At 39.4% G+C, this 16118-nt stretch overlaps 1 protein-coding gene across 2 annotated transcripts; it reads left to right on the forward strand.

Annotated features, from left to right (window-relative positions):
- The first annotated feature begins 4 nt into the window (after nt 1–4).
- anxa4 (annexin A4) lies at nt 5–8517 on the forward strand. 2 transcript variants are annotated; one of them, XM_022762148.1, is made up of 13 exons: nt 5–110; nt 1363–1412; nt 2410–2497; nt 3241–3335; nt 4163–4276; nt 4880–4970; nt 5779–5858; nt 6158–6214; nt 6304–6397; nt 6682–6777; nt 7180–7238; nt 7885–8007; nt 8268–8517. In XM_022762148.1, exons 2-13 carry the CDS (start codon nt 1404–1406, stop codon nt 8322–8324), a joined length of 963 nt encoding a protein of 320 aa, XP_022617869.1. In that variant the 5' UTR covers nt 5–110; nt 1363–1403; the 3' UTR covers nt 8325–8517. The 2 variants fall into 2 exon arrangements, with proteins under 2 accessions (XP_022617869.1, XP_022617868.1); XM_022762147.1 differs by having other exon boundaries at nt 5–105.
- Nucleotides 8518–16118: the final 7601 nt, after the last annotated feature.

The raw sequence follows: 16118 nt of genomic DNA on the forward strand, positions 1-16118 counted from the left end.
GCATCCAAGTGGGTGGGACGTTGTAGCTTATTAAGCTTTACTTTCCCAGACCAGGACGCTCTACCCTTTTGTCGGGCACCACAGAGTAAATTGTCTCCAGGACAGGTAAGGTGTGGGTCAGTTCACGGTCATTCATATTTTAGAGATGTTTAGTGGTATTTCATTTGACAGAGTAGCGCTCAGGCAGAGGCGGTCGGTTCTCTGGGTGCAGGGTGTGCCCTCTAACTAAATGCCAAGTTAACTGTTAAACAGCAAAGTACTCTGCTTCCTGATTCACTTTTGATGCGACTTTTTCCTTTGTATTTTATTATCTCAACTAAGCTCATTGTGGTCCAGATTTGTACGGCTGTGGGGAATACATTTCAGCTGCAATAATAACATTGGAGCAATAATTCTACAGTGTAAACTCTTTTCAGTCTTTGCTTTTAACGTACAGTAGAGGACGAATAGACTTTTACTACTATTGCTCAATTTTCATACAGTTCGCTAACGTTATATTCGTCTGGAAGAATGAAACCTGTAAATATGAATATAATGCATGTGAGAATTAAAGACCATTCACCGGGAAACGTGTGCTAACTTTAGAAAGTTTGACTGTTCCATTTAAATGATAGCTCCAAGCACTGGAGTATACAATGCGCATATTTACACAAATGTGAATTTGTTGCTACAAGTTGTTACTTTGTCTAAAGAAGGTTATACTCGCGCCATTTATCACTTGTCATTTATCATTTGTCTTTACAGCGTGTTGTCCATACATATGGTGTGAAGTGTGTATTTTGGACTCACCTGTGCTGTATTTACATAATAGACCACTCAGGTGTGGCTGTTGACCTACACACAGAGTTCATTCAGGTCGCTGTGTTTTAGTACCTGTCTCTGTTTTATTCTGGTTAGTAATAATTAACATTTTTAATTAACATCTTGGCTGTGGACACACTTGCACAATGGATTGTAATCTATCCAGGTCTTCTCAAAATGATTTTAACTAAATAGATTTTGACAGATATATGATGTAAGGTGATCCTTACAGGTCAGTAAACAGGTAAGAGAGAACCTCCACTATCTTTCCTCTCAATGGAGCAATTACAGGTGTGTCCAAACAAACACTATCTTAATGAGATTAACTCCTGGGAAGCCTGCACAGACGAGGGACACAAGAGAGCCCTTGAGCAAATGTGTGTGACAGAAGCCTTCTCTGAGATGATGAACTGCATACAATATTGATCAGAGGTTAATGAGGGTCACATTCAACACAGGGACTGTTTGCTGCCCCTAAACCTGATGCTGCCCTTCATTTCATCTTCCTGTGTTAACCTTGTGCAATTGACATAGCAGTGTTATTTATTTGTTCTTTTGTAGCTTTCTGCACCTCCAGTTTGGAAATCTATACTCTTTCTACAATGGCAGCGGTAAGTCTTTCCCATAGATGCTGTGTCCAACAACATTTACATGTATTTCCCTGACCAGTAGCCTAGAGATTCTGCCCTGCACAATGGACTGTTTTGTTTTGTTCGTTTGAATAGGGCTGCACAGCAATTAAATCTTATAATGTTTCATATTTTATCAGCATTATATTGTAATAAAATGCTAAAATGCCATTGCAACCCATGATGTAAAGTAAAGTCTTAGGTCTGATGTCATGTCTGTTTCATGCTAGATATAGATGTAAATTATGGTATAAAATTTTAATCAATTTTATGTTTAAGTTTGACTTCTTAATGTTACTCATGGTTCTACTTTGCAGTTCAATGCAATTGGCAGTTGAACTATTTTAAATAATGCAAAAAGTCAGAATGCAGTACATGGATAGTGTAAAAACTATTTTTGATCGTTGAGATTTCAACTGAAATTGCCCAACTCTAGTTCTCAAAAGGTTCACAGTGAATTCCTAAAAAAAATTGTTTTCACAGCTCTTCAACTTTGTCCTGCATTTCTAATTCTTTCACATGAATAGATGAATAACTGTCCTGTGTATCGTATTTACCTTACACTTTGCCATTTGCCACAATTGATGTTATTTAGCTTTTAAATGCCCCTTCCTGATTCATTTGAAGACATACAAGCAGTCTAGTTTGAATAATTTATCTGATATGTTGTTGATTTATTTATTTATTTTATTGATAAAAACTCAAAAATTACATATTGGACAATGACTGGCTTCAAAACTAGTTGAACTAGTCCTGAACCCTTATATAAAGCAAACACAGAGAATCTGTCTCACTTCAACAGATCAGTGTGAAAATAGCCTCCTAGTGTCAAACTCTGCATGTACTGTGCTTCATTCATTCTGCGCTGTGAAGCGGCGTATAAGCGAAACACCTCTCGTCCACTCAAAAGCTTTGTCTTTGTTTATTTGTTTAACAGTTAAATTGCTGTAATAGTGTAATTTTAAATTGTTTTGACCAGATCGGAAACCGTGGAACAGTGACTGAGGCGGCTGGGTTTGACCCAGAGGCAGATGCCCAGAGGCTTAGAGGAGCCATGAAGGGAGCTGGTGAGTGATCCAGCCACTGTCATCCAGAAACCATCATTAAGTTAAAGATACGTCTTACTGTGCCCTTAAGACCAGGTCTCCATGGAAGAAAAATATAATTACTCTCTTCTTCGGTCTCTCTCCTCCTCTCCAGGAAAGTTTAAAAACTAACTGTAGAGTTGCTAAGTGCTGGCGTTGTCATGGCAGCTTTTAGTTTGCTATAGTCCATCCACTCACTGAGTGTGTCCTCATACTTTGCCTCACCTCACATTGTATAGTGAAGCTTCCTCTTCACTCATGATATAGAGTGTAAATTAATCTTGTTTTCTCTGATTGTGCGTGAAGCAGTAAGAGGACTAACCTCATTATGGGTCGCCCTGTTCTGAAACCATGTTAGCAGGTATGTACCGCTCAAAGAGGTACATCCTAACAAACATTCAGGAGTGTGTAACAATCACACTTTTCTCTCTGTCAGCAAATTGTATGGCGAGGAATGTTGATGCTGTTAGGGTTTGCGAGCATAATCATCTTCCCCTGACTCTACTTTGAGCTCTATTACAAACAGATGGTTTCTGTGTCGATGCCAACAAACAATGTGTGTAAGGATCATCTCCAGGGTAGCAGCGCTGGTGTCTGACTCTGTGTTCTACACTCTGCTCTTAAATGACTTCCAGGAATAGACATATGTAATCTTTACAGTATTATAAATTTAACATTAATAGCAGACAAGCTCACACGACTCAGTATTATGATATTTCTTGCAGGCACTGATGAGGCAGCCGTCATCGATGTCCTATCACACCGTACTATTGCCCAAAGGCAGCGCATCAAAGAGGCCTTCAAACAAGCAGTTGGGAAGGTGAGAGTTTTGAACGAGTTGTACTCAAAGGCAGCAAACAAAGTCTAATTGTGAATGAAACTTTTTTTTTTTTCATAAATAAGCAAAGAAACGAACACCAGAAGAATTTGAAAGGTTGACTTAAAAGAGACTTCTGGCAGCAGCAGGGGATGTGTCTCTCATCCACTGCATACAGGCTCATCATTTTTCACTTTAGGTGGGGTTTGACTGTGCTAACAAAGCGCTGATAATGTGTGTGTTAACTATTAACTATAAAGCAGAAATGAGTACCACCTGTAAACAAAGACCAGGACAGAGACGGTTTTGTAATCTGTAGAAAAAGGGGAAAGTTTGATTCTATAAAGAAAAATGTACACTGAACCCACAGAGGTATGCTGCCCACACTGACCGTTTCTTTGCTTCATTATTATGTGGATCAATACGTTAACTAAAAGGGAAGTCTGGGATGTTTATTGTATTGACCCAATGAGTTAATGACCAGCTCGCTGCGCTGTGTCTGGTAAGGGGTCGATGAAGTTATCTGAAAGTTCCTCTGAGGGAACTGAAGAGAGAGAAAAGCTTGTGAGTGGAATCCTCGCAGGCAGAAAGAGTGAGTCATGTTGCACATGGTGACGCCCACATGCGGTCACACTGGCCAGTTGTGTGGAGCAGCTTCTCTGTTCACAGAAACTTGTGTTCAGAAACCACACCCTCTAGCGGACACACAAATCCCGCTGCTGGAAGGTGTGAATATCCACGTTGGCAGCACAAACCCTGTACTTAATTCACTGACTTCCTGGGAATGACTGTTTCCCCGTTAATCCGTCTGTTCCTGCCCCGCCCTGCAGGACCTGGCCGATGAGCTGTCGTCGGAGCTCAGTGGGAACTTCAGGAGTGTCGTTCTAGGTCTGCTGATGCTGGCACCTGTGTACGATGCTTATGAGCTGAGAAATGCAATGAAGGTCAGTGTGTGTTATCCACGTGTCCTGTCTTTAAAGGATAAGTCTGGTGATAGTTTATATTTTTCTTCTTGCCATGAAAACCTCCTGAAAAGACCAGAACCAACAATGAACAAGTTTAGCTAAAGCCTGATATAGCATAATACTTTGAGCCACAGAGCTCCATTGTTGCCCCATAGCTATTAAAAGCACATCAGTGAGCCACACTGTTGCACTGTGTGACATGTTTCCCCATTACAGTCAACCAATCCCACATACACTATCCTGCTGCCTTAAATACTCATTAGTTCACCAAATTTGTGTTATCCTACAGCTGAAAATAGTCCCCAACACATATACAGTTAACTCCTGTTTGAGTAGCATGTATTAAAAACTATAGTTTGTATTTGTGATCATCAGTGCATGTGGGAAAGAATGGGGCTGGGGCTGCGAGCCACAGGGGAGATCGGGAAGTATCGACAGACTGACTGACACATTGTTGGGATTTTTTGCGTGTTAAAAACAATATATAATATCACCAGCCCTATCCTTAAAGATAATTCTCAGAAAAGCATCACACCACCACCTGATATCTCGTTTTAACACATCCTTACTATTTCATCGCAGGGGGCTGGAACAGAAGAGGCGTGTCTCGTCGATATTCTCGCTTCAAGGACGAACGCTGAAATAAAAACCATCAATGCGTTCTACAAGAAAGGTAACTGCAGAATTTCTGACGTCTGGTCATGGTATATCTCACCGTCCCCCAGTGCCTATGGGCTTGTGCATGACATCTGATATTGTGTACCACTGACTAAGCGTTACTAGAAAACAGTGGATGGCATAAATTATTCACAAAAGCCATTGCAGCCTCTCTGTGGCCGTTTATTGTTTGCTTATATGTTCTTATGTGGTTGCACTGACAGTAGTCTGCAAGTACTTTGAAAGGAGCATTGTCTTTTAATGCACATCACTGAATCATTGGTGTAGTGCTTTGCGGTATTACTTACATGTACATGTTCTTTTTTACCGATTATACCAGCATAGTTTGTGAGTTTAGATCACAACACAATGAATATTATTGGAACCTCATTTTACTGATCTGGCTTATAACCTGCAATAAGCAATATTTTTGATCTTAACATAAAATCGCATTAGAGAGTTCCTGTTGACCCTTTTATCCCCTCTGAGCTCATTGTTTTGATTTTAAAGGACTCACCACATGCTAGACAATTTTACTGACTGACTGGTGAAAGTATTTCAAGGTGTAGCAAAGATATTATTTCTCAGGAGTTTGTGAGAAGCAAAAGAAAAAGCTAAACAGAGAGTGAATTTTGGTTTTATACTGATCAGGTGGCCACAGCATTAGCCATAAAAACTGTGTGAGCCAGTACATATATAAAGCCATATATATATCCATTGTCATGTAGTGTGTGGTGGCTGTTGGCTTGTTTTTGATTTTCTTTCAAACAGGTATTAGATCACATGCTCTCTATTATAATTTTGTCATGTTTTCTTTGTGGCAGAATATGGAAAGGACCTGGAAGACGCCGTGTGTGGAGACACATCTGGAATGTTTCAGAGGGTTTTGGTCTCTTTACTCACAGTAAGCAAACATCAGCCCGTCACCTCTCTCAGCTTGGACCAATGTGAATGTTTTAAACGCACATTATTATAGATCACATAGAATTAAAATTTAAATTCAGTTTGATTCATTACATTTTTAAAGTAAAATGTTAATAGGAACTTAGGTTGAAAACTTTTCTTAACTTCTGTTTGTTTAAGGAAGAAGGAAGAATCGTCACTTCTGTATTTTTTCTACCAGTTTTTCTTCTTCTTTCGCCTCCCACGGGAAGCAATCCTACGCGTATTTTATCTGAAGCTGCTGTGTTTTCTACATTGCAGGCTGGACGAGATGAAAGCGATAAAGTGGACGAGGCTCAGGCTGTTCTAGATGCCAAGGTAAAGGTTGGGACCTGTAGATAAAAGGCTGTGTTTAAATTATCACTCCATGTATGATTTTTTTTTTTTTTTAATTCCTGTGATTGTAGGAAATCTACGAGGCTGGTGAGGCTCGATGGGGCACAGACGAGGTTAAATTCCTCACGGTGCTTTGTGTGAGGAACCAAAACCATCTGTTACGAGGTATTCTTACTTCATGTTAAAATCTGCAGACCATATATCCCTGTGTTTTTTTTAGTGTTCTGTGTCATGTGATGATACTTCCTTTTACCAAAAGTGGCTACAGAAGTCATGTAGAAGCCTGACCCCTTGTGGGAGTTTTAGGAACAAAGTCACTCTTTTTGTTGAAACACCTTTCATTCATGTTGTGTGTCGTGTCACGACTTTAATAATGATCAGTGTGTAGTTCAGATGTATTCTTTAACTTAATGAAATTATAATTTTGATCTTATTGTTTCCTCCCTCAGTGTTCCAGGAGTATCAGAAGATTTCTGGAAGAGACATCGAGGACAGCATTAAGAGGGAGATGTCCGGCTGTCTGGAGGACGTCTTCCTGGCCATAGGTCTGTCTCTTCTGTGACTTGCTCCTACAAATACACGTCAAGAGAGATCAACCCTGTTAAAGACAGCTGTTAACAGTTGAAGTTGAAAAGAGCACAGACAAAGAAAAAGCCGGAACCCACGACAACTCAAGCTTTATAGAAAATAAAAGGAAATATACAATACAATACATACTAATGTTGTGAAGCTGCTATTCAGCTGTTGACACTGCATCATAGAGGTATTGGGGAAGTGTTTTGAGCCTTCAGTTGTTGTTGGTGTATTCCCTTTATTGTGAAGAGATTTCTGTTACTACAGCTTTGTGTCAAAAGAGGGGCCAGACGTTTCAGTTCACACCATATAACTGAAGTTACTGTTGTGAAAGCACTGCATCTTACGTGTTGGGATTTGTTTTTGCGTTGCAGTGAAATGCATGAGGGACAAGCCAGCATTCTTTGCGGAGCGATTATACAAATCAATGAAGGTAAATATTTAATGTTTGTAATGGCGCTACTATACTGTAATGTATAGCCATCTACATAAATTACATTACTGTACATAATATCTGCAATTTACTTTGTTTCTCCTTAGAAAAAATGTAATAGAAAAAAAAATATATTTTCCTGAATTCTACTTAATTAAATGTATTCAGTAAAAACTTTAAATTTAATTTCAGCTTTTATTTTAATTGATAGAGACAATGCAGTTCAACATAGTTTCCAACACAGAGCATGAAACTGATGTGCTGCACAGACAGTTTATAGCAATTGCTAATTTTCCATCTCGTGTCCCTAGTCTGAATAATCAGAAAACAGAATAATTAAAACATAGAGCTTTCACTCTCATAAAACCACAGTATACTATAAATATAGAAATACGTACTGTATCTTCCATTGTTTTGTGCTATTTTCTGATCAATGTAATTTATACCATTTCCTGAAAAGATGCATCACAAACTTGTTCTTATTGCGTTGACTTTTCTATGCACCATAGCTGAATATACAGGGAATGATGGTTAAACATAATTACAGTAGTTACTGTACACCAGGCATAATAAAAGCAGACTGATGTTATCATACTTCATGAGGCACAGTTGAACACAGTATAAAAGTGTTTCTCTCTGTTGCCAGGGGCTGGGCACCACAGACAGTGTCCTCATCAGAATAATGGTTGCCAGGGCTGAGATTGACATGTTGGATATTAAGGCGCAGTTCCTGAAGATGTATGGCAAGACTCTCTACTCCTTCATCAAGGTGAGCACCGGATACTAGAGACGGGGGAATTATTGTAGTCAGTAAAGGCTTTGCAATACATCAACTGTGATATAATGATAATTGGAATTTCTAATTTATGTGGCGCTTCAGTGCAGCTTTGAAATGTGATGAGGCTGTAATTTATCACTGCTTTTGTTTCATTTGATTGGCCAAAGATTCAGCTTTAAGAAACAACAACGTTCAGTTATTCCCAACACTGGTCCTTTTGAAGTCTCACACATCTTTCTCTCACTGCTTAGGGAGACACATCTGGTGACTACCGCAAAATCCTGCTGGAGCTGTGTGGAGGCGAGTAAAAGAAACAGAGCAATCGCCAGCTATGTCTCTACTCTGCAGACCACATCATGAGCTTTTTGTTGTTGTTGACCTCTTCTCTGTGTCCTATCTTTTCTTCTTCCATTGCCTTAACATTTCACTGATTGACCACAGTGCCTTGTTTTACTGTTTGTAATACCAATTAAACCAAAGACCAGTGACCTTTTACACACATCTGTGTTTATGTTATTGATCATGTGTTAAGGATTAATTTATAGTATTAGTTAGAAAGATATATACCCTCCACATCTTTAAAAACATAAAATATGGATGTTTTTGGCCTCCAGCTCTCACTCTTGTTACAGCACTACATTTTCATCACTGTCCGATCGGTGAAGTCCATTTGCTTAATTAGTTGCAATTCCTCATTTGTTGAGTCAGCCCCGTGTCATTTGACTTAATTACATTAACGGGATGCTCGCCATATTTGGGGAGGCAGTAAAGTGGGCTCTAATCAATTTAAGGAGGATGTCCCATAGCTCATACAAACTCGCAGCTCCATCAGAGAGCAATAAGCCTGGGAAATAATGTGCAGTGGTTGTAGTCAAGGTGACCACTAGGTGGAACCAAAATAACTCCCCACAAAATGAGTTTGTAGCAGCTGGGAGTCCAGCAGGGCAGGAAATTAATGTTTGTGTGAATAGTACAGCACTCAATGTCATGTTTTTCATGAAGCTACAACACACAACTTCTACTGTCCTTGGACAAAATGAGCCCGACTTCCTTCTGTTTGAACCTGGCATGTGTTCCCACAGGCTCTTGACACACTCTGTGGTGTAAACATGAAGAACGAACAACATTTCTAAACCCTCAAGCTGATTATTCATCATATTAGACAGCCGAAATGCCGTCATTTATGTCTTTCTGTCGAGCGTTTAGAGGTTTTCAAGGCAACTGGCAAGTTGATCAAGGCTGAGGCGTCATCTCAATCGCATATGTGTTTTGTGCAAGATTTTTGTCTCTTTACCCTTATTTCCACCAACTGTAGTCGCCAGTGTACAAATATCAGATGAAATTCTTTCAAACATTTTTAAATAGTTGCCTCTTATTGTGTTCAGTATAAATGTTCTTTTACAAGCACCTGCATTTATTTGAATTCATGGTATGAAGTCCATTTATTACACACAAAGAGGATTTGTTTTTTCATTGTGCACTGTAAAACACAATGTAATTAAGCACTTTTTAAAAAGACCATTTAAAAAAAGAACATTTCAATAGGACTGACATAAATCATGTTAATGAACCAGACCTGTGACGGCACCGTGGGAAAGCACTTTATCAACTATTCTCAATGCTAAGACAGCCAAGGTTTCAAGTGTCTCACACTCACTTTTAATTAAAAACATGTTCTGAGGTTTGTGACGCGCAGGACATCCTTGATAAATGTAAGAAAGCTCTAGCAGTGTAAGACAAAGTGGGGACAGCAATGGTTCAAGAAATGTACTGAACACAAGGTCACACTGTTCAAATCAATTTTCACAGCTAAATGAATCCTGCATGGATGAATGAACACAATGACATGCATTATGTCCTAATGAATGCTGTATGCTCAATCTTCCAGCTGCTGATATACGCAGGTGGTAACAGGAAATAAGCAGAGACATAACAGGAGTTTGATTAAATCATAAAAAACAGAGACGACAGCTATTTCACAGTTAAGTCAAAGCAATGCAACTTTCAGTTCAACCCTGGTGCAGTTTGTGTTTCTTGGAGTTAGACATGTGGAAAAGTGAAGCAATCATCAATGAATCAATTTATCCCCAGTAGGGCAATTGGTTATGCAGCAGTGGGATAAATGCATAAAAACAAAAACACAGGGCACATAAATACAACACCAAGACCAAAAGATAACAAGGACAATAAGTTAATAAGAAAAAAACGTACGTTAGTAAAACTGGCAGATCTAGTCGTTTCAAAGTTAAAACCAAAATAGTTAGTCCCTGTAGAACAGAAGTGTCAGTATCGGTTTAATGTTTTTATGTTGTGAAATATCCAAGATGTTATACAATTTTTTATTTTTTTTTTTTATATAAATTTAACATATATGAACTCTCAGGTTAAAGCCCACCGCTTCACTCACTTCCTCCATGGCAACATATTTCCTGTTTGTTGGAAAACTTTAGTTTATATCTTTTCTGTTATCAAAAGAGTTTCCATCACTGCATGTCGCCTACAGCATATCTGATGTAAACAAACCTGACAGCGTAACTCATTTGACTGACAACTGACAAATAATGATTTGGTGTTGGAGAGGGGTGGGGGTGGGGGTGGGGGTGTATGTCTATTTGATTTAGTTGCATTTAGAGAAGAGTTACCGAGTGAACTTGTGTTGCTTAAAGTTTGAACTATGCCTCCATGGTCTGTACAGACTTTTGGTGAGCTACTCTAAAACAGGGATTGAGCTACTGGTAGCTCACGAGCCACCTGTTGGAGACCCCTGATGTAGAGAGACTGATGTGACTAACATCTGTATCCGTTTTTGTTCAGTACGACGCTACAACCAGAAGATGGTTAGCTTAGCACAAAAACTGGAAAAACCTAGCCTGCTTCTTTCCAAAGGTAAGAAAATCTACTTTCCGGCTCCTCTAAAGCTTTCTCATTTAAGTTTTTACAGAAACTTTTCATCACAAAGTCAAGAAGTCAAGCAGAGAAGGAACAGACTGTCTCATTTTAATTGCTCTCACAAAGCAACAACACAAATGTAATTTTCTCCTCCACATACTCACAGTGAGACTGCCAGCATCTGAGAACAGTTTGGGGTTGCTGCATTGCTGCCTGATGCATGATCACAAAGACAAAACTCAGGTGGTAGAATATGTGGCAAGATCTACAGGGTGAAGTGAGGACAGGCCTTTGCTCTATAAACACAACAGAAGATAACAAGGAAAGATGGTTAGAGTCAGGTGAATCCACAAGGCAATGTGGTGGAAGCAGGAAAGGCCTTCAGGCAATAGAATTTACTTTCATTTTAAGAAATTAACATAAAAAAAAAAGTATCTTTTCTCACACAAAATTGTTTCAATCATTGATCTAAGACAAAATTCTCACTCTGGTAAACCTCTCCTTTTTGCAGTAAAGCACTGACTGCTGCTCGATGCAGGGAGAGCAATCACTGAAACTCAAAGTCATTGAAAAGCAGACGTTAACCTTCACTACAGACAGCAGCAGCAGGTGAATGTGACAACTGATGAGCCAAGGCCAATACACCAAGAACATGCAGAGGATAATAAACAGTATCAAAATATGTGGAGCCAAATAAGTACATTCCTTTCTCTCAGTGAGAGGTCAGCCTCTGTGTTCTTTTCATGCCATGTTCAAGGGTTACACATTTAGCTGAAGGGTAGGCTGAAGGAGATGTATAATTGATGTCCAAGGGGTATAAACAAGCAAACATCACACTCTTGACTTGACATTTAGAGCAACATGCCAAATGAATGCTGCATTTTGGGTTGTAAACAAGTTTTTTTTCAAAAGAAAACAGATTAGACCTTCGCATATAAATTGAGGCCAAAAAAAAAAAAAACCCAAAAAAAACCATAAAACTAAATTCATTCAAATAAAATGGAATAAAATTACACTTAGTTAGAACCTGAGAGCAGCCAACATTCTAATAAACAAAAGGAAAAGTACAAAACTGGTGAAATGGTAATTACCTCAAAATCCAAAACGAAAGTGAACAGGAACTAAGCTGGAGTTCATCAGGATACAACAAGGGAACACTTCGAGAAGACGTCAACAGACGGCCTGACAGAGAAGTGGGAGCACAGAGACTAAACACACTAGTGAAGCGTGGGTGATTGGACACAGGTGTAACACATTAGGGCAGGGCAGACAATCACAAAGGAGGGAAACAGGGCAAAGACAGGAAGTAGATCTAACATGAGAGACACAAGGAGAGTGATTTCAAAATAAAACAGGAAATAAAACAAATGTCCAAACATAAAGAGTCTAAAAGTCCAAACATTAAGTCCCCCACGGCAAACCATGACAGAAGCAACTAAACAGAGTCCAGCCATCTTTAATTTGATCATTTACACTATGTGCTTAGTTTAAAAGAGCATCGTCACGCCTGAATCTTTCTCGTAACCATTAGGGGAAGGATTCGGGAATGCTTTCTAGCTGTAGTTTTCCTGTTGGGATCCCAAGGGGGTCTTGAGTATCAGATATAGAGTTGTGTTGTAGACCTTCAATCACCATCTGCTGCTTTTGTCACACACTCCAGAGGGGCCTGGTACAGAGGTACAGTGTGTCTCTGCAGTGATGAAGATGAAGATCTGCACCTCCATGACAACGGGGCAGTCTCTGCTTGAAACTCATATGTTATCATTATTTTAGGCTTCAGTGGCGTGAAAAAGTAGATGTGAAATATAAGTAGAGAAAAGAACTGCCAGTTACAGCACCCACTCACAATTTCTCAGTCCTTTTCAGATTTCATTTTGATTCAACTACAAATATCTACAGTACGCCATGTGTCTCTTACATACAGCACATGCAGTTTAATCAGTCAGGAGAAAGACAAAGCAGACTTCATTAAAGGGACCAAGTTGAGCTCCTGGTTTTGAAGAAAATGTGTATGATTTTAATCAGTTATCTACACTGTAAGTATAGTATAATGATCATAATGTATATACAGTAATTGATGAGCTGTGTCTAAAGCAAGAACAGATGGTATTACGTCGTCTGAAATGTGGTCCAACCCATGTGCTTCGTTATTATTCAGTGTCTTCCTCCTCCATATTGATCCACTACTTTAATCTGATCAAATGTCAGAGAGTGGGATTAAAGTCATTTATAAGCAGCCATTAGTAGTTGTTCGTGCTTTTTGTTTTTTTTTTAGGATTAAAAAAAAAACAAAAAAAAACATAATTATTTCAGGTCAGCTCATCAGAAAACCTCTTTTATCAGCATATTTTTCTCCAGAATACATAAAGGTCACAAGGCCGCATCGAATGTACATATGCCTGTAGCTACAACAATTCAGCTCATAATTTACACAGACAAACAAACAAAATGCTCACCCTGTTTGACCGCTGAGACATTATGCAGACATTTGCACAATGCAGTAACAGATCAGTGACACAGGCAGGTGGAGGGGTGTTCCCTGTGCAAAGAAAACTGAGATGACAGATGGGATTTTGAAATGCTTTTTGACAGCCAGTACTGCTGAAACTGTCTTTTCTTTGAAACTGGAGCTTTGTATGTAAATGAGCTCCTGTCAGCGTCCTGGTTTCTAGAATTATTAGCATTTCCTCTTGACCTCAGCTTTTCTGCAGATAATGGTTGCAGTCTAGAAACTTTCTTTCAACTCTCATATTCAGTTCTCATAACTTCAATTGTAATGAAATCAGTATTTAATGCACATATGATCATTCATTCAATCTGTCTGTCACTTTGTATATAGGCCATATCTGGAGGCTATAGGCTTAACCAACACAGAAAATAGAAAATAAGAAAATATCATTTCCACAGAGGAATAAAAAGATGAAAAGATGAACTTGAGTGTTGATTAAGAGAGAGGGAGACACTGTGAGTCCAAGTTCTGACTGACTGTCTGACTGACTGGTGGTCGGTCAGAGAACTACTGATAACACACTCATTAATATGGAACAGGCTCTGGAAAAAAAAGTCACATTGGGAGGCCAAAGCTGTTGTTATGAAGTTGAATACAACGAAATCCAAACCTCAACTGCTGCTATTTGCACATGTAACTGCGAGTGTTACGAACTGGAATGCAAATACCAACTATTTGTAGACAGCGAGAGAATGAAAGAGAAAAGGTCGGTTCAAAATCCCATGGGAGCTGCTGGGACAGACTGATATTTAAAGACAATACCGGATAGTAGAAACATGGAATCCGTTAGTATGATATGCACACACACACACACACACACACACACACACACACACACACACACACACACACACACACACACACACACACACTGATCTTCATTCCAAATGCATGAGAAAGATGGGGACACGACTCAGCCGACAACACTGTTTCAATGCGAAACACATTTTTCTCACTTACTGCTACTGGAGTCTGACCATGCAAACAGGTTTGGTTATATGTGCCCACAGTCTGAGACACTGCTGTCAACAGTATATTTATAGTAACTGTGTACTGTCTGTTGTTGGGTGCTGAGCAGGTAGGTGTGGAGCTGGAAACACTGGCCTGCTAAAGTTTAAAAGAAGATATGAGAGCGGTGAGTGAGCCAAACCAAACCAAACAATGAGTTCTCATTGGGATCGTCATTATGAGCAATATAGTAATAGTCATGTGATACCATAGAAATACTGGTTATAGCCTCAAGCGTCAAGCCTCAAGCTCAAGCAGAGATACACTGATGACATAATCAGGGTTATTTTTTCAAATTTAAGACCGCTCGCTCCACAGCCACGGAAGAAGACATTATATAACCGCTTTCACAGGCTGAGGAGTGCTGCTTGTGACGAGTAAACTCAAGTCCATGTGTAAAATCAGTGGAGTGGTCCTCAAATATGGATCGCTGTGGGTCTCCATGAGATACCACTGGCGGCAAATGAGAAATTACTCTTTCCTTTGAAATTTTTTGGAACTGACTGTTAGGAAAGGGCAAAGGATAGGGAAATCATACCGTCCCCTCTGATCATGTCTGCCCTCCCTATATCAGTATTCTTGAGTCCAGCAGTCAGAAGCCATGTACTGTGCTCCAGGTGGCAAAAGGAGTTCTCTCTTCATGTAGTGAAGAAAGAGTTTGCCAGTCTCATGAGTCCCGTGAAGGGAAGATTGTACCTCTCACGAGATACAGCACGGAGATGTTTGTCCTGGAGGGGTTTGTTCACGCCGAACAGAGCAACACTCTGATCGTCAAGACTCCACCTTGGTGAGAAGTTTCAGAGGCATCAAAGCTTTCCCTGTAGAGCGCAATATAAATCTGCTTTGGTGTAAGTGTAAACAGCCTCCTCTAGTGCTCAAATGAATGTTATTAGCAATGCCTTACACTCAGTGTTACAGTGATCAGCTGCAGCAAAGTGGCACTGATGCTCATACAGTTCACAGAAAGCTGAACTGTGGTTGTGCCACAGTGATGTTTGATGGCATCAGAGAAATTATGCTAAAGTTACAAATCCTTTAATCTCATCTTGGTGATAACTTTAACCTGATGACAGCTTGAGTATTCAACCGTCACAATGTTGTGAAATAGCCCTCATCCAAGAGAGCGAGCACAGACGCTCATTCATCCTCATATTGTGGGTTTGGCCATTACTGTTAAAATGAAACCTTTTCAGTAACTTTAGCTGCTAAGTTTGGCCGCCAACAATCAAAAACAGAAAGTATGTGAACACAGTGCACACTATGTCCACATATTTTTTGGCCATTTACTGTATTTCATTTTTTTTAAAGAGATTTTGTTATTTGTTGAATGTCTGTGTTGATTTATATAACATAACTAACAACAACAACAACAACAACATTTAATTCAGATTTATGTTTAGATGAAAATAAGTCACAGAAATGTTACATGCAAACTTGTTTTTCTTTTTTTTTAATATGAAGTTCAATATTGACTCTATTGACTCTATGAGAGCAGTGAGAGCGAACCATAACTGTTCGATTCTGTCCACACAACCGAAGCAGTAAGCTTAAAGTTGCTGTGTTGCTGATACACTCCTATGAGGAACTGCAGAGTCAGGCAATAATTCTCAGTGGGTTTATCACTACGAGTGTGAAAGTGATCCCCGTCACGTCCATAGTCATGTGCTCCATGTAATTATATTGATTAAAAGACAAA

The sequence above is a fragment of the Seriola dumerili genome, unplaced genomic scaffold (genome assembly GCF_002260705.1).
Source record: "Seriola dumerili isolate Sdu_G_001 unplaced genomic scaffold, Sdu_1.0 BDQW01000442.1, whole genome shotgun sequence".
NCBI lineage: Eukaryota > Metazoa > Chordata > Actinopteri > Carangiformes > Carangidae > Seriola > Seriola dumerili.

Bases quoted from the DNA above. Each gene is read 5' to 3' on its own strand.
- anxa4 (XM_022762148.1), top strand. The intron at 4,277-4,879 runs GTCAGTGTGTGT...ATTTCATCGCAG, and splicing joins AGCTGAGAAATGCAATGAAG to GGGGCTGGAACAGAAGAGGC. The intron at 7,239-7,884 runs GTAAATATTTAA...CTCTGTTGCCAG, and splicing joins GATTATACAAATCAATGAAG to GGGCTGGGCACCACAGACAG.